Source organism: Vipera berus (genome assembly GCF_964194415.1).
Source record: "Vipera berus genome assembly, chromosome: 5".
Classification (NCBI taxonomy): Eukaryota; Metazoa; Chordata; class Lepidosauria; order Squamata; family Viperidae; genus Vipera; species Vipera berus.
The window spans coordinates 97,497,945-97,521,185 of record NC_138207.1 but is presented as its reverse complement, the minus strand read 5'-3'; the positions used below and the strand labels follow the sequence as shown (position 1 = coordinate 97,521,185).

The 23,241-nt window shown below is 42.3% G+C and overlaps 1 protein-coding gene across 1 annotated transcript in view; it reads right to left on the bottom strand.

Moving 5' to 3' along the window:
- Positions 1-1,234: 1,234 nt before the first annotated feature.
- Positions 1,235-23,241, bottom strand: part of BMPR1A (bone morphogenetic protein receptor type 1A) — a 69,585-nt gene continuing 47,578 nt past the window's right edge. Inside the window, exons 3-12 of the mRNA XM_081329402.1 lie at positions 18,509-18,671; positions 17,255-17,357; positions 15,621-15,717; positions 14,815-14,914; positions 13,309-13,453; positions 12,491-12,683; positions 10,662-10,959; positions 8,711-8,886; positions 7,646-7,776; positions 1,235-6,528 (exon numbers count right to left, since the gene is read on the bottom strand). Coding sequence (XP_081185528.1) covers positions 6,403-6,528; positions 7,646-7,776; positions 8,711-8,886; positions 10,662-10,959; positions 12,491-12,683; positions 13,309-13,453; positions 14,815-14,914; positions 15,621-15,717; positions 17,255-17,357; positions 18,509-18,671 — 1,532 coding nt within the window. The 3' untranslated portion in view covers positions 1,235-6,402. The remainder of the gene's footprint in view (positions 6,529-7,645; positions 7,777-8,710; positions 8,887-10,661; positions 10,960-12,490; positions 12,684-13,308; positions 13,454-14,814; positions 14,915-15,620; positions 15,718-17,254; positions 17,358-18,508; positions 18,672-23,241) is intronic.

Sequence of the window (23,241 nt, the reverse complement as noted above, 5' to 3'; positions counted from 1 at the left end):
CTCCTAGAGGGGAATCTGAATTTAAAAACATGGGCAGCAACTTACCAAATAGTATGAGCAGCTGAGTGTGAATCAGGCACACAATTTTAGCAGGTTCTATGTAAAATACATGACCAGGATCCAACTACTCTCTTACCAATTTCCCTCTGCTGCAATAGATATCTAGCAACTTAAAAACAAAGAAATTCAATGATTTTCACTGCACAAAATTGAGTAAATGACAACTCCAAATTAGCCATGCCCAGTTAATAGCACTCATGTTTAAATCCCATTGAAAGCAAGGACTGGGTCTACGACTCAAGCATTTAAGGATCATACCCAGCCAAAAACGTCATGTTTAATTTTTGTAGTGAGCGCGGTCTATTTAAATCACGTGATTTGGTGTCTGAGGGATCCTCGATGCTCTGAACTTTGTGTTCTTACAGACCTTTCATGATCCAAACTAGGTAGCGTCATCAGTAACTGATGAGGTCATGAAACGCCTGCAAGAAAACATCAAACTTAAAGAGCAACAAGGATTCCTTGTTTCAACCCTGAGTTACAAATATTCTCCATTAATTTAGTGTGTGACCTGTACTTCTTTTTGGCACAAGATACAATTGGAGAATAGCAACAATTGCCGACAGAAAATTTAGCATTTATGGTTCATTATGTAAGATCCCCAACTTTCAAGCTACCGCAACAGCATTAAATTGAAACATCCCAGTAATTATCTTTTGTTATATTCTTACCCACCTTGATGGTGTTAGGTTGTGGCATCGGAACTGTGGCTTTTAAACAAGCTGACATGCTTGACATCGTGTTACAAATGGCGCATCGGAGAGGTTAGCCTCTTTATAGCCTGAGCCTCTGCCAAAAGGATTCAGTGTTACCTGGAAACTCATTCTGCAAAACACGAGATTCTTGTGCTGACCACACACGAGGCTCTTAGAAATTCCAAAGTTTTTATAAGGATCCCAAAAGAAATTGGGAGCAAACATAAAAAGGGTTTTTGGTAAAAGGGGGATAAAGAATAAGACTGAAGGGGGTTAAAAAAAAAAGAGAGAGAAAATGGCCAATTGGGTTGGGGAATGAGCTTCCAATGAAATTGCCAGAGTAAACTCCTACTTGCAGCCTCAACTCTTTTGGTAAATAGATTGTGGGAATACCAACTGTGGCATCTGTCCTGAGATCATCCATCCACCCACTCATCTATTCATCCAAACATCCACCTGCCCATCCATCCACCCACCTATTCACGCAAACATCCACCCACCCACCCACTCATCCAAACATCCATTCATCCAAACATCCGTCTGTCCATTCATCCACCTGCCCGTCCATCCACCCACCCACCTATTCATCAAAACATCCATCCATCCACCCACCCACCCATCCCATCCTCCATGCATCTTCACCATTTTTTTTTAACTTAGCTGAAACAGCTGTGCTATTTTTCTGAGCAGATGTGCTTTCTTGTACTCGAGCACACATTTTTTCCCAGGCTCAGTTTTAAAAGCAAGAGAGATCGCCGTAGATCTGGAATTCTGCAGGTCACCCAAGATTAAAAGTGCTCGGGAACAAATATATTACTAACGTTTACTAAAATAAGGTTATTTACTCAAAAAAAGAAAAAAAAAGAAAAAAAAGAAGATACAGTGACATAAACTTGTGTACAGAACAAAGCAATTCATGGTAAACATAAGGCACCTTTTAAAACGGATGTGATACAAAAAGGAAAAAAAAACATTTCGCCCGGTACATTTGAAAAACATTCTACAATGTCTGGCATCTGTAACAAAAAAGGAATATAATAATCAAGCTGCTATTTTCACCCTTTTCTTCTTTATTTACATGGTCTCTTAAAGTCAGCTACATTATTCTTTCTGTATACAATATAATACATTTTTATATAAGGCAGGAAGAAGCCAGAGCTCGTAAGAGTAAATGAAGTGAACTTGTATACTGCATTTAAGGTCATTTACAGGAGAAGGCAAATCTATGAGATGACTTGAGCTTGGACAAAAAGCATTGTTCGTTCCACATTTATTACACCAGTAAGAGGTCTTTAACTGAAGAACCCACCCGTTAAAAATTTTTTTTTTGAGGCAATAGAGAGTTGCTTTTTAAATAAAACGTCGCAACATCCATTTCAGCTCAGGAAGATGATCTGCCTGCCTCATAAACCAGCACAATGGACTGTGAGAAGACTCACAAGCACTGAAAGTTTGGTAAAAAAATATATAAAAAAATAAGGGTAACTTTAAATTTAACCGCTGTTCCCCAGACCAGAATATGGATCAAATCCGAGACAGCTTTGCCAAAGACCAGTCGATTTTAAATCCTCCCGTGCACCGCCAAGTGGCATTTTGGCACTTTCTCAATTTAGGATCCGTCGACTTTTATCGCAAGTTGATTTTTTGTGTGCGTGCGCTTTCTCTCTTTGACCGCCAGATTCCTAGCCCTTGTGAGAGCTAGAGAGGATTTTTTTTTCTACCCTCTGGGCTTTGGGTAAACAGAACCAACTGGATCCACTGAGGAATGATCTTAGAATAGAAAGAAACCCAAGAAAGCGAGAAGCGTTGAGGAAATAGGAGAAATTACAAGGTCTTACTGAGCCGAGCAAAAGGACTCTGATGAATTCACGAAAGCAGAAGGTTCTTCTTGAAACGTGGAAGGCCGATTGACACCAGCCCTTCAGGACAGGCAGATGTTTGACATGAAGCTTCTGGACTCTTTTAACAGCACCAATAAAATTCGTTCTCTTTGCAAAGGGGATTTTTGTCTCTGAAACTATGGCAACATTTGGCGGTATTACGCTACTGCAGAGATAAACCTTCCACTTACTGCTACGTAATTAATCTATCTCTCGTTTGATGGGAGTGAAAGTAGACAACTTCAAGGAGGAGAAGGGTCAGGGAGCAGACTGCAACAGGAGGAACATTTTAGAGTAAGGAAGGTGAATGTTGCGTGGGGTTATGCAAACGGTTACTCACTGCCAAACCCGCATAACGAAGCGGCACCTGTCTGGTGCTTTTAAGACCGTTCGTTCCCCAACAAGGAGCAAAACACAGGGAAATCTTCCCCTCCAATCAGGGAATTTTTTTTCTTCTTCTTCTGAAGGATTGCATACTAATCTCAAGGCTTCCATTCGCAAATACTTGTGCAGGTGGACGGTTTTCTTGAAATCGCAGTTCAAAGGCATACCCGGTCAGGCACCGATCTGCACAGCACATAGTAGAAGGCGTTACAAAGCATTTTTGAACAACAGGTACACGCTCCCTAATGGCAATTGCGTTGAAAAGGACAGTGTACCACCAACAAAACTCTCCAGCTTGGGGAGGGTGGTAAAAATAAGGCCGTTAGGTTAAGACGTGTCATTAGGTTAAACCAGGGGTCTCCAACCTTGGCAACTTGTAAGATTGGTGGACTTCTTGCTGTAATGAGTATCCCATTTCTTTATTTGCTTGCATTTGCAGCTGAAATGCCTCTAACGCCGCCTTCCCTTACACCGCTGCAAACGTCCCCCATTAAAATCCAATGGCGGCAGAAACAAGCACACAGCAGAATTTTGTGTAGCCCTATCGTGTCCCAAAAAGAGTTTTATCCCACAGGAGATGGGAGACGTGGTGTGTTCAGTCTGTTCTGCACGCCCAAAAGTAAGAGATTCTGTGCTATCCATCCTCTTAGAACAACCATCCAGGTCGCAAGTTCGACCAGTGGCACCTGATCATTATTTTGCTCAGGCCCACCAAGTGACCTGTGATAAACGTGTGCTTCCAAAAAGGCAACATGGGTTGGAAGATGTTATCAATAAACCTGAGGCGCTAGAAGAGACCTGTTGACTGACATACTAAATGACTAACAGGGGAATGAATATTAAGAAGCAGCTGTGCTTCTTTTTCTGTTAAACAATCAAGGCCGCGAGACAGGTTCCAGACAAACGTAGGTTGAAATTTACTGCCATGTACTGTGACTGATTGCGACAACCGAGCAACACAAGCTAGCTAAAGGAGCAAGGTAAGAGTAAGGTAGAGAGTTAATAGCAAAGGGCATCACTTTCTGGAGCAGATCAATCTCAGGAGTTCTGGCTGGGAATTATTCGCCTATCGCTAAATTGCAGAGAGAGGGAAAAATCGGTGCTTTTCACACAGAAGTTAAGTTGCTTTGATTATGCCAAGGTGGGCGATTTTGAAATGAAGGGAACTCACTGTGTTACTCAGCTATAATGTAGCTGTAATCCCTAACCTACTGGAGATCGCCAGACCAGAAAAGCTGATCTATACTAAGGGAAGTTAAGAAAATGTAAAAGATACTTAACAATTCTTAGATATAACAACAAATTAGGCCTACCAGATCCAAAGAGCAATGGATCTGACTCAGTATGACATCAACTAGATGGTTTTTTAATTCTAAAGCTTTTTAAAAAATGCAAATATTAATGGTCAGCACTTAAAACGCTACTAAATGTTACCCATCCTACATGGCACTTAAAATACATTGGCCTAATAAACTGACATACTCCTCACCAACATTTCCAAGATCCGTGATAATTTTTGTTTGTAAACAAATCTTTGCTTAAACGGGGGTTTCCTGTCTGTATTGTCAAGAATGCCGAGATCCCTTCAGAAGATCACTACAAGAAGACCACAGTTGCTCACCGCTTCAGAGGTCGCTCCAAAATTAAAGAGAAAAATCTGAAAGTTGGGTGTGGGGACCTCTAGAATGTCACTGGGTTGTGAGCCACAATGGTGTGGCACCGTGGCGAATGAGCGCTCCTTAATGGACACAGTGGTATGGAAAAAGCTTGGAAAGCACAAACAGCGAAAAACAGCTGGTCTACACGAATAATTTGGTTTATCCCAAGTAATCTTTCAACTGATTGTGCAAAACGAGACATGAGGTAAGTTTCCGAGCCTTACATTACCTTCTTTGCAACGGACAGAAGAATGTGTCTTTCACTAAGGACCAATGGCAAAATGTTGTCCGTCGTTTGCTGCCTTCCCAATAAATTAATCCATAGCTTATGTACCTATTATCCGTTTGGAGGAATATGCACTAATACTTAAAAGGCATTGCTGAATGAGCAAATGACTTACAAGAAATGTTAAATAAAATTTGTACACCAAGTTATAAATTAAACAAATACTGCTATGTATTGCCTGATTCCCAAATCCCTCCACATGCCATTGTCGTTTGAATTCACACTCAAATTGCATTAAAGCAGGGGTATCCGACTGTGGCAACTTTAAGTCCCATGGACTTCAGTTCCCAGAATTCCCCAGCCTTCTGGGAGTCGAAGTCAACGAATCTTAAAAGTTGCTAAGGTTGAACACCCCTGCCTTGAATTTTCTACTGAATGTTACTCAAAGGAAGATTTAAATGCTTCTGTAATATCCGTGCATCTAATTCCAACACACTATTCAACATGTCACATTCAGCAGGTGTGTTTCTAATGGAACCTAATGACTTTTCAAATTATTTTCGGATCTCTGCATGGCACGTTTAAACATATACAAAGAGCAAGAAATGAAAGCACACTGCGAACTGCATAAATAATTTCCCTTTTCAAAAAAAAAAAAAAAAAAAAAACCCAGCTAGGGCATGGTTTACAGTACAAGATTACAGGCACTTAAATTATCAAAGTGATTCTGCGGTTCAATGTGGCGGACTCGGTCTTCAGGAATAGCTTTGGGTATTGATTTTGATCTTTCCCATTAAACTTGAAAGAAGCGGCACAAATTTAGAAGGGCTGTTTGATGTTGGGTCATCCTTGGTGCAGCCCAAAAGGAAGGTAGAAGTAATTCTTCTTCGCCTCTCGAATCCACGTCGTGTTTTAAGACAAAAAGCAGTGCGAAAAAACGAAACGGTAGCTTTGCACAAAATTGAATGGCTTCTTAAGTACTCCAAACGCGGGGGAAAAAGTCCTGGCACAAACATTGTAGAAGACTTAAGGAACTGTCCAATTGCTTAAACTGTCCCAGACACACAGGCTATCCTGCCAAGTCCTGGTTAGGTAACATCAGGTAGGAGACAAAAAGCTTGATTTTGTTTTTCCCCCCAGCATTGGCATTGCGTTCATTTAACTTAAGGCTTTCACAGAAAGCGCGATCGGTCTGAATATTCAATTCAGCGCTAAAGAAACCGATGGGAATTTAAAACCGTGATGAAAATCTTAATGCAGCTCAAAATAATAACAATAATAATAAAAAAAAAAACCACAAGGCCATCCGCGCACGTGTCGTATTGGGTGCGTGGATCCCATGTCCTATTAAAATGTAATATTTATTAGCAGCCTGTAGAATTAACGAGGAAGTGTGGGCTGAAAGTCAGATGTCCCCTCCTGTTCCCATCACACCTGCACTGGGGCTTGAGTCAGGAGCTCTAAGAGTCACGAATTCACTCTTCTGCGACGTTTCTTTGTCAAATTTTAACGTCTTGCGATTCCACCATCTTGCCAAGGGTTTTCTTAATCCTCAAGGCGGTCAGTCTAGAAGCCGGGTTGTGGGCCCAGCATTCGCACATTAATTTCAGTATTGCTCTTAAACACTGCAAAGAGAACAGAAGAGAAAATCTCATAGAAACGGATACGGCTGAAATAATGTTAACCAACGGTGTAACATACGCTAGCCCTGTTATGCCCAATTTAAAACTGGCCCCAGAAAGAAAAATAACAGGTCAAGCACGGAAAAACTCTGAAGTAGATGAATTGACCAGGAGTTCCATAACCATTAATGAGTGGGGGAGGAGTAAAGGATAAATTAAAAAAGAGAGGCAATAATGATACAAAGAGGCAAAATACAAAAAAAAAACTAATTAAAGAAGGTATCTTTTCAAAAGTGAGTCTAGTAATTGGATATGCGTACCTAAACCAAGAAACCAGATTTTAGGAAAACAAAAACATTTTAAATATCTACTCTTAGTATTTTGAGAGAAAACAGTGCTTTTACACGTATGAGTAATCTACTGGCAAAAAACATTAGCAAAGTAAAAGGTAAAGGTTCCCCCACACATGCGTGCTAGTCGTTTCCAACTCTAGGGGCCGGTGCTCATCTCCGTTTCAAAGCCGAAGAGCCAGCGTTTATCCGAGGACTTCTCCGTGGTCATGTGGCCGGCATGACTAGACGCCAAAGGCGCATGGAACGCTGTTACCTTCCCACCGTAGTGGTCCCTATTTTTCTACTTGCATTTTTACGTGCTTTCGAACTGCTAGGTTGGCAGAAGCTGGGACGAGTAACAGGCGCTCACTCTGTTACGCGGCACTCGGGATTCGACCCGCCAAACTGCCGACCTTCTGATCGACATGCTCAGCGTCCTAACCCACTGAGCCACCGCGTCCCTTACATTAGCAAAGTATCCAACTTTAAATGTGTCCTTTGAATATTATTGTGTTCAGAGCTCTTTCAAGTTGCATTAATTGTTCAGCAAAGCAATTTGTCACAATGCATGATGCGACTGAATTCTCCAGCACGGTGGTTAGCATTGTTTCGTTTTGTTCTAAACTGAAAGAAAACCTTTTGTGTGCGTATTCCAATCTCGTAGTCCTGGTGGATTAAGAAGATCCCAGTCGGAAGCCTGCCAGAAGTTATGGATTCTTTTTGTAAGGTAGACAGATAAAATCTGAAATCCCCCCCCCCGCCAGATTTCATTTCTTTGTGGTGCTTACCTCATCGCTATTCCACCGATTTGACACCACCGGGCGCAAGTGCTTCACGCAAACCACCTCTCTCATATCCTCGAACGAAGGATCGTTTGGGACCATATCATAATAGGGCAGTTGGTATTCTTCAACAATACCTGCAAGAAATTCACAGCTGCTATAAACGTCGGAACGAGTTGCACTCTGCAGCCAATAGAAAATGTGTCTTTCATTCAAGCTGCAGTTAAACTCGCACAACGCTCGCGTTTTCCCGGTTTGGGGAATACCGCGAACAAAAGGAGAGCCCTTTGTGGCTTTCTCATTTTCTGGAGCAAAGCCAATCGGTCCCAAAGAACGTCAAGAGACTATGCGAATTATAATTCAAGATACGTGAACAGCGTTAGACAGCCCGCCTGCGGTCTGTTCTATTTGCCTCCTATTTCTGGTGCAGAGGATTTGGCAAAACACAGCTATGGTTAAGAGAGAGAAGCACTACATAAAAGGACTTCAAGAATGAGAAATTCCCCATTATCCCAGGTTGTTCAGATGCCACTTTTAGCATTTAACTGAGTAACAGAGTTGGAAGGGACCTCGGAGGTCTTCCAGTCCAACCCCCTGCTCGGGCAGGAAACCCGATACCATTTCAGACAAATGGCTGTCCAGTCTCTTCTTAAAAATTTCCAGTGTTAGAACATTCACAACTTCTGGAGGCAGGTTGCTCCACTGATTTAACTGTTCTCACTGTCAGGAAATCCCTCCTTAGTTCTAGGTTGCTTCTCTCCTTGATGAGTTTCCATCCGTTGCTTCTTGTCCTGCCTTCGGGCGCTTTGGAGAATAGCTTGACTCCCTCTTCTTTGGGGCAGCCCCTGAGATATTGGAACATTGCTATCATGTCCCCCCCTTGTCCTTCTCTTCATTAAAACTAGCCATACCCAATTCCTGCAACCGTTCTTTGCATGCTTTAAGTCTTCAGACCCTTAATCCTCTTATTTGCTCTATAATTTTAGTGCAAAAGGATTCAGACAAAGCGGAAGACGTAAGACGTTGCAAGAGGGTTTGGGAGGCGATTTTTATTTTTTATTTTTATTTTACCTCCTGTGATGCATCGCCGAGCCATTTCCCAAATGATCAAGCCGAAGCTGTAGATGTCGGCCATGATGTATGGCTGGAAGTGATTCTTATTCAAAGTTTCATCCAGGACTTCAGGGGCCATGTACCGTTTGGTGCCCACCCTCGTATTTATAGGAACATCGACCTCATTCGTATCACTAACAGGCGGCAAAAAGATATGAAACGAGGTCAGACAGGAAAGGGAACGATGCAATTATGGTAATTGCAATACAGAACACTTACGATTCCAAACGCACTAAGATTAAACTAATTTACCAATGAAGAACATTTTCAACCGCCTGCTTCTAAGACCCAAGTTATACTAATAAAAGAGCCTTGGTGGAGCAGTGGGCTAATGCCTCCTTAAGCAACACCAGCTGCCTGCAATTAGTGCAGGTTCGAGTCCCACCAGGCTCAAGGTTGACTCAGCCTTCCATCCTTCCGAGGTAGGTAAAATGAGGACCCAGACTGTTGGGGGCAATTAAGCTGACTTTGTAATAATGCCGCTTGGGGTGTGTGTGAAAGCCCTAATAAGCAGGCATATACATAGAATGAAGGCTATTGCTAAGCACATTGATTTGTGCTTTAGATTGTAAGCCGCCATGAGTCTTTGGAGAAGGGCGGGATATAAATGGAATTAAAAATAATAAAAAATAATAATACGGTTACTCCTCAAGCGTTAATACAAACGATATTACTGAAGCCTGAGCTTTGAAAGGATTTGCTCATTGTAATGGAGATCCCTGAAGCTGCCAAGGAAGACTAGAATCAACACTGAAATATGCCTTTTGATTTGAAGCCAGAGATACTTTTAAGTAGGTGGCGTTTTTTAGAACTTCAGTCTAGAGATGTTTTGACACTAATGTTCCATCTCAGCTATTCCTTTCCGTGTTGGTTTCGCAAAGAAAATACTGAATTCTCTTTCGTTGCTTTCAAATCCTGAGAGTCGGTTCTTCTGATACAAGTCATCCGTGGGAAAACCACCCGTGGTATGAATCGTATCAGCTGCTCTACCAAATGACTCAGGTGGTGGTGGTGATGCTCTCCTTGGCTGGAGATACAGAACATGAGAAGACTCTACTGTATGGATTCCTGCGCTGGTCAAGGTGTTGACCTACATGATCTAACAGTAACAGTATACAGACCCTATACCAGGGGTAGGCAACCTCGGCTCTTTTATGACTCATGGACTTTTATGGCTCAGGAATTCTGGGAGTTGAAGTCCATGAGTCATAAAAGAGCCAAGGTTGCCTACCCCTGCCCTATACCATTCTGGACAAACGGTTGTCCAACCTCCACTGATGGAGCACCCACAACTTCTGAAGGCAAGGTCTTCTACTGATTAGTTGTTCTAAACTGTCAAGAAATTTCTCCTTAGTTCTAGGTTGCTTCTCTCTTTGACAAGCTTCCATCCTTGGCTTCTTGTCCTGCCTTCAGGTGCTTCTGAGAATAGGCTGACCCCACTTCTCTTTGTGGCAGCCCCCCAAATATTGGAAGACTGCTGTCAGGTCACCCCTTAGTCCTTCTCTTCTTTAGATTAGACATACCCACATGTTTTATCCTACAGTCCCCCTAATCATCTTTGCTGCTCTTCTCTGCACTCTTTCTAGACTCTCAACGCATTTTTGTACTGCGGTGACCAGGACTGGATGCAGTATTCCAAGTGTGGCCTCACCAGTGCAGTATAAAGTGGTACTAACACTTCATGTGACCTTGATGCTATCCGTATGTTGGTGCATCTCCAGACTTCCTTGCGTACGAATACTGAATTTTGTTTTTATCAATGCGTCTCCGCCTCAGCAGCTTTCAGCCGCGTGGACTTCCACTCCCAGAGATGCCCAGCCACTTTGCTTGGCTGGGGAATTCTGGGCCTGGAAAGCTGCTGAGGTTGAGAAGCAGCGTTCTCTATGAAAGCAGGACTTGGATCATCTACCTGTTAAATTTGACAGCAAGGCCCAAATCTGCAATGCAGCAGGCCCCGTTCCTCTTGATCAAAATATTTTTGCTCTTCAGGTCTCTGTGTGCAATAGCAGGCTTGCCTTGGGTCCCATAGATTTCGGTGTGCAGATGGCAGAGACCGCAGGCGGCGGAATATGCCAGCTTCAACAAAGCTCTGTTGTCCAGCGTGGTGTACTGCAGGAAATCGTACAGGGACCCCTTTTCGTGGTAATCGGTGATTAGGTAGAGGTGAGTCCAGGAGCCTGTGCCTTTAATATCTGCAGCTATGAACCCTGCAGGATTTGGAAGAGAATGGGGGTTAAGTGCTTTCCATGACTCATCCAGCGAAAAGCAAATTTAGAGATTAATAATGAATACATTAAAAAAAAGCATTTTAGAGACACGAGGCAGGCCTCCTTCACTCAGGTAACTGTCACCCAAATCCAGTTATTCAGCTTTTAGGATTTATTTTTTTAAAAAAAGCGCCAAATGGTGCCTGTAGCAACGATTCATTTTAAGACAGCTCGTCTCCCCCATTTGGAGTTTCTGGTTTATGTTTTTCGTTGCGGTGGTTCAAGATTGGCTCATGCTAACTGGTGAAAAAGCAAAATATGAAGGGTTCCCCCCCACACACACCTTTCCGACCTATCAAAATTTCATTGAAACCCTCTGTAAGGGTAACGCGACTGCCCGCAGGAGGTGTGAAAAATTGACACTGCGACCATTGATTCCACCGAAAATTAACAGATTTTCCACAGATCTTTCTGTGGAAAAAGTTAAGTACACTTTTTGGCTCTAATTCCTGGTCTCATGGCAGAAACAACACCAAGTAAGCATTCCTCCTTACTGTCTACCAATCTCTGAAATTGACTAAGAGGTTTTTTTTCCCCAGCTATGCAACGTTTGAGAGATTTATTTCTTGCATGCACAGCCAGTTTTAAATCACCTCGCAGCATCTTTTTGGGATTTAAACCTGGACTTTGACTTGGCCACTGGATTGATCGATTCCTTCCTTCCTTCCTTCCTTCCTTCCTTCCTTCCTTCCTTCCTTCCTTCCTTCCTTCCTTCCTTCCTTCCTTCCTTCCTTCCCTCCCTCCCTCCCTTCCTTCCCTTTTATTAAAATGTTTAGTGTCCTTCTCTTGTTGCAAGGTCCACTTTCAATTTAGCTTCAATCCTCTTCCAGACGGTCTCCCATTATCCTTAGGCCTCCTGTGATACAATGAGGAATTCACTCATGCTTGCAGCGGATCTGGTGGACCTGATTTTAATTTTAAGTATTTGAGCTAGTGATAAAATGTAGGCGCGTGCTTATTTTTTCCCCACGGGTTAAAATTTGCAGTTACGTTTATGTAAATTACAGAACGGAACGCAAATTGTAAACGCTGCATGACCTTTTGTGAAATTGTGTCCCCTTTATCAGTATGATTGAAATGGAAGACCAAAAATCTGTATGCTGAAACATGTTGAAAAGCTTAAAAAAAATGTAAACGGGATGCATTTGCTTTTCTTTTCTTTTTTTTTAAAAAAGAAACAAGATTGTATAGAAATTACACGCGCTACTACCTGCAAATCCAATGGAATAAATTGGCTCACTCTGGATTTTAGGAATATAAGCAAGGCGATCCAAGTTTCACTTTACTGGAAAAAAAATGTTTCAAGCTAACTTGAAACATTTGCTAACGGTGCAAATGAAATTCAGTAAAAAAAGAAAAACGCCTCAGTGAAAACTCTTTGTCATCTTTTCACATTCTGCTAGAAGTGCTGAATTAGGTATGAAACCCTTTCAAATGACAAAGCAGTCACAGCATGAGCTTCTTTACTTACCGAGTATATTTTCATGGCGCATAAGAACCGTCTGGTATATCTCGGTTTCCCGAAACCAGCTGGCTTCTTCGGGGGTGGAAAACACTTTCACGGCCACCTTTTCCCCTCTCCATTTACCCATCCAAACTTCACCGTATCTCCCTTTCCCAACCTGCTGGATCATCTGAATCTGTTTCGCGATCGTCCGTTGCACCTTGGACAAAAGGGGAAAAAAAAGGAAAAAAAAGAAAAACGACAGGTGAAATGTTTGAACGTCTTTATTTAAAAAAAGAAAGAAAGAAAGAAAGAAAGAAAGAAAGAAAGAAAGAAAGAAAGAAAGAGAATTAAAAAGATCGTGACCTGTTTGAGCATTTCGTAGATCAGGTACTTAAAATGGTTCGTTCAAAAACAGCTCTCTTTTAAAATGAAAGCGTGGGATAGCCGAAAAGTACGGGACTGAATAATCCGGTAGCAACCCAAATTCTTGCACTGAATTAATTTTGCTGGCTTTTCTTCGAGAACGCCTTACCGCTGTAGGAGAAGTAATGGCAAGAGCCCGGGGTTGAAGGGAAAAGAGGCATCAGCCTAGAATCCCTACATAGCCACAAACAAAGCCCAACCCCTTTGAGAGCTGTTGAATCGTACCTAGTTCTAACCAGGTGCTGATTGTTAATGGAGGAGATTCCTGTAGATGGGTTATCAACAACAACAACAACAAAAAAAAAATCAGCTAAGTTGATAAAATCAGTTAAACTGAACCTTCACGGGTGGACCTCATGCTGACAGAAAACTTGTCAGGCCTGCTGTAAATCACAGAACTCTTAAAATCACGGGCTTACCAACAGAGGCAGTCCCGAACCACTGCCAGAGCTGATCGACTGGTCAATGAGATCCTTTAAGGATTCCCCAGCTGGGATAAAGGCCTCATCCTGCTCCAAATCACGATTGTAACGCCGTCTCTTTGCTACCCCTTTGCAGTAATGCCTGGAGGGGAAAAAGCAGATTCAAACTCATGCATCTTGATTTCACTCAAAATTCTAGTTTGCCCAAAAAAGTAATTCCAAAATTATAGGCCGCAGAGTCCCGCCATTTTTACACTAAGCAGCGAACATTTTCGCCGGCACGGTGTCACGCGCTTCCATCGGCCGTCCTCTACGGCAAGTATAAAAAGGTACCATTGATTGAGCGGCTCTGCTCCTGTGGCTCAGGAGAGGTGGAGACTGTTGGGACACATACTCCTTCGATGCACTTTCTATAGAGGTGTTCCCCCAAAAAACATATCCGCCCAACAATTGATGGGTATCCCGGCCGTTCCGACACTGCTCATCTCCAGCGGCTGCTTAAGGATGAACAGACTGTGATTACAATGCAGGTGGCTAGATTCTGCGCAGCCGCACTGGGAATTCGTCGGAAACATGTGCTTAATCCACCATAGCAATTTTACACGACTGATGTAGCAGACTCTTTTGCATTACTTTTGTTTTTGCATTTTAGTGTTCATTGACTATGGGCCCCACAGTTGAAGGACTGATATGTGTTTAGTTAGGCCACGTATAACTGACAGACTGGATGCCAAATTGTGATTTTAATATAGATTTTGCCTATTATTTATTATTTCACTCCAGAATTTTAACTGGATATTCATTGTTTTTATTTGTTCTCGTCCCTGGTCTTTGACTGTAGTAATAAACCTGAACTGAATATTAATAAGTAATGTTCGAATTGTTCATTTTACACGACTGTTACCTACTTGATACAGAAATGAATACCTGAAAAGAGAATCTGTGTCTCACCTTGAATGCGGGGTTTATGTATAAGTGATAAGTGAGCTCAACATTCAGTTACTAATTTTTATCTCTTGACAACAATGTAATATAACATGTCTTTTCTTCGACTTACTACGAAGCTATTTAACTTAAATCAAGCTAAATAATTAAAGCTCAATTAGATGAATATAAATCATACTAGTTTTTTTCTGAAAATATCCTCAGGATCCCACATAAGATTATATGATGTAAAGGAATATATTAACCATAAACATTAAATGTGCAGAAAGGCAAATACAGGTCCCAAATTATTAAAAATATTTTATATCCAGCACATATAAGATCATGAATCCTGAAAGTTTCTTCCACTGCAGACTGTGTAGTGTGCATGTGTGTCAGTGTGTGTGTGTGTGTGTGTGTTCCTGAGCATTATTCCACTTTATACAATTTTCTACACATTTAACAACCAAAAGTGATGCAAATAAAATTGGTTTCCAACTCTAAATTGCTTTTAAAACTTCCAGTCTATCCTGTTTTAATACAACACATTAAAGCTGTAAATATCCAACAAGGGTTTACCTGTAGCAGAAACAGCCAAAGAGGGCAATCATGGCTATTATGCAGACTGCCATGCAAATAAGCACAGCTATCCAACGTATGCTGCCGTCAAACAGGTTATCTAAACAAACAAACAATAAGTGAACATTTAGAGGGTTTCTCAACCTTGGCCAACTTTAAGACGTGTGGGCGTTAACTCCCAGAATTCCTCAGCATAGCTGACTGTGGAATTCTGGGAGTTGAAGTCCACCCATTTTAAACTCTCTCCCGGAAATTATCAAAACAAGGTTTAGACAAATCTTATTGCAATCTACCTTCAGAAATGCAGTTCTGTAATAGTTGTTATGTACAAACTGTATGCGGAATGTTGGCATCTGTGGCTCTATTATTATACAACGGGCATCTTGCTCCCCAGAGATCGCAATTAATAAGGTAAAGTTCTCCAATTTGAAATGGTTTGAAAACAGGGCAATCCGCCTAGCACAGGGGTCTGCAGTCTTGACACCTTGAAGACTTAAGACATAGCTGGCTGAGGAATTCTGGGAGCTGAAATCTACAAGTCTTACAAGTTGTCAAGGTTGCAGACCCTTGGCCTAGCACCTGATTTGATGTCTATGCAATCAATACATTATTCCCCCAGAGTTTTATAATTGCATTTTAAGATGCTCAGGACTAATTGATGTTCACATTGCTAACTAAGTCTTCTGTTGCTTGGATTCAGCTACTGGAGCGATAGACCAAGGTTGAAAAATAGATGGCTAGAATCTCCACGCAAACGCCCACCACCCCCATAGGTCACACCCACTGAATATCAGCGAGCATTGTACCTTTAGGAGCAGGAGATAGAGTGGGCTGCAAATCTTGATTGCAGAAGTCGGTCCGGCAACATTCAATGGTACGCCGTCGTAGAACGACTCGGGAATCCTACAGGAGAAATTGTACACTGAAGCAGTGCAGAAGCACATACATACCGGTATATGCACGCATACACACATTAGTTATTTTTTAGCATATGATGAGGACATGATGGAATTGATATCAACATATATACACAGTCTACGTGGCTTCATAACTGGATGTCCAATTCAGCTTTTCAGGTGATGGCCTTTGGCTTTGCTTCGTGCAGATCTTTTAAGGAACCAGACAAGGCACTTTGTGGGCAGTTCTGCACAATAGTTTGGATCTCAGCACCACAATCGCAACAAGGGGAATCTTTCCACCCCGGCTGATGCAGGACAGAGACCATTCTTCCAGTACCACACCTAATTTTGTGCAATTTTAACCAGACAAATCCAGTAGCTTGGTAGAGGGATCACTAATGGTCTGGCCACAAGAAAGTACCTTGAACTATTAGTTAGCCCTACGTATTTTCACCACGCATAAGACGTTCCAAAATCTACAACAAAGAATCGGAAAACAGGCATTTGTGTATGTTGTTGCTTTCCATACCATGTTTCAAGTAGAGAAAGGAGATCTGCCACAAAAGACTGGGATGTGACGGTCAGGCAGCCATAGCCCCATTCTGTTTTACACTTTTTTTTAAAAAAAAATTTCTATTTATTCCTCCAGCCTTTGGCATTTTCTGCTTAGTGAGCAAACCAAACTCTCTGTGGGACCTCTTGAGAGCCACCCGTTAAGTCCTGCCTGCCCGTTTGCATACACAATAAACTTGTTTCCTTTGAATTAAGCAAAACCGCTGACGACTCCATGCAGCTATCACTAGGGTCTTCTCGGCCACCGCATGGAAGGGGCTTGACATCTCCTTGTTCTAGATTTTTTTCCCCCCAACTTCTCAAGCTAGTCTGCAGCTCTGGTATTCCTTGAGGGTCTCCCATACTCACCGACTGACTGCAATTGGGACCAGCAACCGCTAAGTGACGTGGTCCATAAATGAAACGTCATGTGACCAGGCAGGACTTACAACATCAGCTCTGCTGTGGTCATTAAGTGAACCACCCTGGGTTCTTAAGCGTGACATCACGTGACTGGGCCTTCCACCCAACAGTGACTCAACTTCCAGACAATTCTACCTGCATGACTGAAGACTCTTCATCGGTATTACCGCTCACTTTGGGAAAGAAACTCTTGAGGTTAGTGCAAGGAAGACCCTTTTATTAATATTAAATGTATTAATAAAAAATTTTTTAGGAGCTGGCACATTCCAACGACCGTTTGCGTACTCAAGATTCCCCTAACCTTCTTGCTCAGACTGAAGGAGCTGCTTCGATGGGCAGAGAAACATCTCGAACCAACAAGAAAATAAATCCGGTTGCCACGACTCAACTTCCAGACTATTTCTGATAAAGCGACAACCTGTTTAAGCTTTTTTGGAAAAAAAAACACAATACGCTGCCCTTGGCCTACAGCAAGCAGGTAACCGATAAGCAAGGTTTGGGGAAAGCTAATAGTGATGTTTCCTCCTTATTTCTGAAAAACACGTAGAGAATCAGGCACAGGGTACCTTGCACTGGAAGTCCGAGCCTTCGTATTTCATGCAGCCGGAAGATAAGGTTTTTTCTCCGTTTTCGTCTTCCTCAATGATGGCGAAACAATGTCCGTTAGTTCTAAAAAAAAAAAAAAACAGAGGAATTCGCTTCAGTTCTCCGAAAACTGCATTCAAGCCGGTCTGTTCAATAAACAAAGTTATTTTTCTCCTTCTGACATTACGGGCGCGTGCTACTCTGACGGGAAATGAAACCAGCTGCAAACAGAAATCGCTGAACAGAGCGACAACTAGGAATAAATTTGTTGCTCCGTTTTATTTACACACACACACACACACAAACTGGTCCTACGGGCGCAAAAATAACTAGGCTGGCAGTCAATTACGTGGCATAATAGATTTTTCTTTTTCTTTTCTTTTTTAAAGAACGGTCCGTAGTTACAGAATACAAAACATACATACATACACACACACACACACACACACACATATATATAAAAGGTAAAGGTAAAGGTTCCCCCGCACATGCGTGCTAGTCGTTTCCGACTCTAGGGGCCGGTGCTCATCTCCGTTTCAAAGCCGAAGAGCCAGCGCTTGTCCGAGGACGTCTCCGTGGTCATGTGGCTGGCATGACTAGACGCCAAAGGCGCACGGAACGCTGTTACCTTCCCACCGTAGTGGTCCCTATTTTTCTACTTGCATTTTTTACGTGCTTTCGAACTGCTAGGTGGGCAGAAGCTGGGACGAGTAACAGGCGCTCACTCTGCTACGCGGCACTCGGGATTCGACCCGCCAAACTGCCGACCTTCTGATCGACAAGCTCAGCGTCCTAACCCACTGAGCCACCGCGTCCCTTCCATATATATATATATATATATATATATATATATATATATATATATATATATATATATATATGAGCAAACCACTTTGTATGCCTCCAGAATTACGATGCTGTTTTCCCCATTTGGGATGCCCGTTTAATACCGGAATACCAGCAGAGTTGATATAAATGTGATCACTAGAGGGCGATAAAACACAGCAAGTCTAAAAGGGCCAAATCACATCTTTTTCTTTTTACTTTTATGAACTGCGCTGTTCAAAAGGTCCTAATGTATTAAAATGTTATTATCTTGAAATTTCGGAAATATTCCGAAATAGGAAAGCAATCAATTTAATCAACAACATATAAAGAATTAAGAAACTAGGGAAGGTAAGTGATTTTGAAGCCTCCCATCTCACCAAGGTCTTCCTTGAATCTGCAGTACTTACTTGCATGTGTTATTAACGGCATTTTCTGGGCAGTGACCTGAACAGTAGCACTGTAAAAAAGGCATTATGTCCTCCGGGGCTACAGTCACACCATCTTCCTGTTTCTGCTGGTCAGGATCTGTCTTTATTCCTGCCGCGTGGATCATGCTGTCTCGGCTCCAGCCTGTAGGATGCATAAAGGGAATTCGTCTATTTTGCTGCAAGTCCGTATGAAGTCAAGGTTTAAACATTTAGATCACATTACAGCCACTAGATCCTTTCGGCTTATCGTTTCCAAAAACCCCAATCTGAGAAATATACACTCTAACCCCTGTAAGCAGGCAACGCTGAATCACAACGGAGCTGAATTCCAAGCGTATTTTGAGGATAGTCAGAACAACAGATTGAACATCAATGTAACAGAAAAACAAAGAGTTGGAAGGCACCTTGGAGGTCCTAGTCCAACCCCCTGCTCAAGCAGGAGTCGCTATACCTGTGGTGGCGAACCTACGGCACGCTTGCCACAGGTGGCACGCAGAGCCCTCTCTGTGGGCACGCGCGCCGTCGCCCCAGTCCTAGGCCTTCAGCTGGGTTTTATAAAACCTTTTCGCCTTAGGCCTCGGCCGCCATGTGCAAAAAAAAAAAGTTCAATCAATCAATTTCAACTTCTCGCGGGAAAAAAAAAAAGATCTCGCAAAGTTGGAATTGAGTGAACTTTTTTAGTCCCACCCAGTCTGCCGTTACCACCACAGCCACGCCCACCCAATGGGCCACACCCACCCAATGGGCCACACCCACCCAATGGGCCACGCCCACCCGGCACCCGATGATACCTAAGTGGGTTCTGGGTTGCGGTTTGGGCACTCGGTCTCCCAAAGGTTCGCCAACACTGCCCTACACCATTCTCTACAAATGGTTGTCCAGTCTCTTCTTAAAAACCTCCAGTGATGGAGCACCCAGAACTTCTGGTAGCAAGCCGTTCCGCTGGTTAATTGTTCTAACTGTCAGGAAACTTCTCCCTTATGTCTTAGGTTGCTTCTCTTGATTAGAGAAATTATAGAAATTAAATTAAATTAAATTGATTAATTAATTAATTAATTTTCATCCATTGCTTTTTGTCTTGCCTTCTGGTGCTTTGGAAAATAGGTTGACCCCTCCCTTTCTTTGTGGCAGCCCCTCAACTATCGAAACACCTCTATCACGTCAGCACTAATCCTTCTTTTCATTAAACCAGACATAATTCCTGTGACTCTTCATATGTTTTAGCCTTCAGTCCCCTAAACATCTTTGTTACTCTTCTCTGCGCTCTTTCCAGAGTCTCAACATCTTTTTTTTTTTATATTGTGGTATTCCAAGTGTGGTCTCACTGAGGCTTTATATAGAGCGGTACTAATACTTCACGTGATCTTGACTCTTCTACCCCTCTGTTAATGCAACTGAGGATTTCAATAGATCTCTATCCAATCTATGGAAATGATCTCAAGCAAAAAGGAAAAAAAAAGATGCTGAACACTTTTATTATTTATTTTATTTTATTTTATTTTATTATTTTATTATTTTATTTTATTTTATTTTATTAGATTTATATACCGCCCTTTCCCGAAGGACTCAGGGCGGTTTACAGGGTATTTAAAACAAGAAATACAAAAGTTAAAAACAATTTAAAAAAAATTACATCAATCCCTGAAAAAAAGGTAAAAACCCCAATTAAAATTAAAATTAAAATTCTCAGCCTGGGCCATCAGCTGTGTCGTAGATGGGCTTTGCATAGTACTCGGTGCTAATGATAGATTATGATCAGGGACGTACGTCTAAGTAATACACGTGTGACTTGGATATTCCTTGAGACGAACTAGTAACCATGGGCAGTGCAGAATGAGAAGCACCTGCAATCTGTTCTGTAGCTAATTTTATAAGGTACGGAACAAGACTATTTTGAAAAACGTACGGCGCGAGCAAAGGACTCTTTTGTCCAGTAATTTCATTTCTCTTTCCTAAAAACGTCTCAAGCTGCATCCCAAGAGCAAGAAGCCCAGAACACACACACACAAAAAAAATCTCAATGTCTGTACAAATATTAAATAGGCAAAGTCTAGTTTCGTAGCCAAAGTTCAATCAAAGGACACTTTCTCCATAGGTCAGACAAACAAGCGCATGTTGAGTTTCCCATATAAAACGAAGTAAAGATAAACGCCTTCGCTGTTTTTCAGCGCTTGGAATAAAACAAGGGTTTCTCAACCTGGGCAACTTCAAGACGGGGTGGACTTCAACTCCCAGAATCCCCCAGCCAGAATGCTGGGAGTTGAAGTCTGACCGTTTTGAAGTTGCCCAAGTTGAGAAACACTGGAATAAAGCACATTTTAAAGAAACTGGAGTTCTTCGCTCTAAATTATTAGAAGTGTAGCCACTATTTCTATAAACTGATAAACCTATGGTATAAAACATGTCCTCCTCTCCTTTATAGCACTATAAAGGTTTTCCTTTTGAGTCAAAGCAGGCATTCAATGACTTTGTCACTCTAAAAGGACCTACAGCTAGTCCTTGACATACAACAGTTCATTCAGGGACTGTTCAAAGTTACAATGGCACGGATAGAAGTGACTTATGACCGTTTTTCACACTTATGACCGCTGCAGCATCCCCAAGGTCACGTAGTCAAAATTCAGACGCTTGGCACTTGACTCATATTTACGACGGTTGCAGTGTCCCGGGGTCAAGGGATCCCCTTTTATGAATTTCTGACAAGCAAAATCAATGGGGGAGTCGGATTCATTTAACAATTGTGTGACTCACTTAACAACTGTGGCAAGAAAGGTCGTAAAACAAGGCAAAAGTCTCTTTAAGTTTTAGTGGTGGTTGCAAGTCGAATAAAATTCCAAGAAGTACCTATCCAAAATTTGCCTAGAAGTCTACTCTTAAAAGATTAAGGAGAAAGACAAAAAGACATTTTCCATTTTAGCTTTAGCAGGGCAGCGGAGGTTTACAACTTACGCGCATTTTCATTTTCCTCTTTCAAGAAAATCAGCTGCAATAATTTAGTACTTCAAATGGATTTGGAATCAATAGGGCTGATAGCTTCTAAACACTGTTCTTTATTTCCCAATAACTGCAGCGACTGAAAACCAGGGAAATCATTAAATCCCATCGACTGAAAACAAAATAACGGGAACTGCGAAAGAGCCACTTAAAACGGACTGACACAAACCCGTAAAACGTCACACAGGCAGACATGCGCGCACCTGTGAGAAACGGCCAGGAATGGAATTAGAAATTAATATTTCGCAAATAAATTTGGTACGCCTGTTTACAAAAAGTCGCCCAAACTGCGTTAGAAACCAAACGAAGATAAGTGCTTTATTTAAGTAGGTAGGGCAGCTCCAATCAATCTGGAAATCTACTACAAGACAGCTGTGTGAGAATTGACGAGAAGGAGCTTCGAAGAGAGATCAGCTATGCGATTAAGAACATCCACGGCATCAGGCATGTATTTTTTACGCTCTCCTAGCTTCTTCTCAGCATACCTCTAAGAATTCACAAGGCCAGAAGACTTCAGAGGTATGGTAGGTTGGTCCAAACATCTGCCCAGACCATTGATTTTGAAATAGTTGGGTAGGTTCTGCTATTACTTATGTTCTTTCTCCTGAGAAAAAGTCTCCTCTCTGTGTTGGGAAGATTAAGTTGTCTCAAAAAGGACAAGGAGGTGGGGAAGTTAGGACCAAGTAGAGTTTTAAGGTTGCTTTTCTGAATAGTGGCCAGAGCTGACCTTCACAATCCATTAGTGATGGTGTATGTATGAAGGATAGGGACGCGGTGGCTCAGTGGGTTAGGATGCTGAGCTTGTCGATCAGAAGGTCGGCAGTTTGGAGGGTCGAATCCCGAGTGCCGTGTAGCAGAGTGAGCGCCTGTTACTCGTCCCAGCTTCTGCCAACCTAGCAGTTCAAAAGCACGTAAAAATGCAAGTAGAAAAATAGGGACCACTACGGTGGGAAGGGAACAGCGCTCCGTGCGCCTTTGGTGTCCAGTCATGCCGGCCACATGACCACGGAGACGTCCTCGGACAAGCGCTGGCTCTTCGGCTTGGAAACGGAGATGAGCACCGGCCCCTAGAGTTGGAAACGACTAGCACACATGTGCGGGGGAACCTTTACCTTTACCTTTAAATATTGACAAATGAGAAGATCCCAGACTGCAGTTTTGCAAAACACCGCACGCCTTCTGGGATGGAGTGAACTGTCTGAAGAAGTAACATGGGCTTCGGAAGTGCTCCTTAATGCTGTTTACTCGCTTTATTTGGCTACTGAGCAAGTGATCTCGCCTGGACCTAGAGGGATCTTCAATTTTGCTACCTCCAGACAAAAACCCAGTCCATAAAGCATGTTTGGAACCTTCAACTATGCCAGAATTTCATTCCTTACAGTTTTAACTAATCCGAACTGACTCATCTTTCCTAAAAGTCCGAGGAACGTGTTTCAGGACTCGGGCAAGTCTAAATATTTAAGAAAAAGAAGAACTGGGAGTGACACGATAAGGAGTCACAGTATCTACATCACTTCCAACATCTAACGGGGCTGTTGCAAAGAAGAGGGGGGGGGGCTTGACCTATTCTCCAAACAAAGCGCCCGAAGGCGGGACAAGAAGCAACGGATGGAAACTAATCAAGGAGAGAAGCAACCTGGAACTCAGGAGAAATTTGCTGACATCAGCAGCATGGTTTGTCTTCAGAAGTTGTGGGTGCTCCATCACTGGAGGCTTCT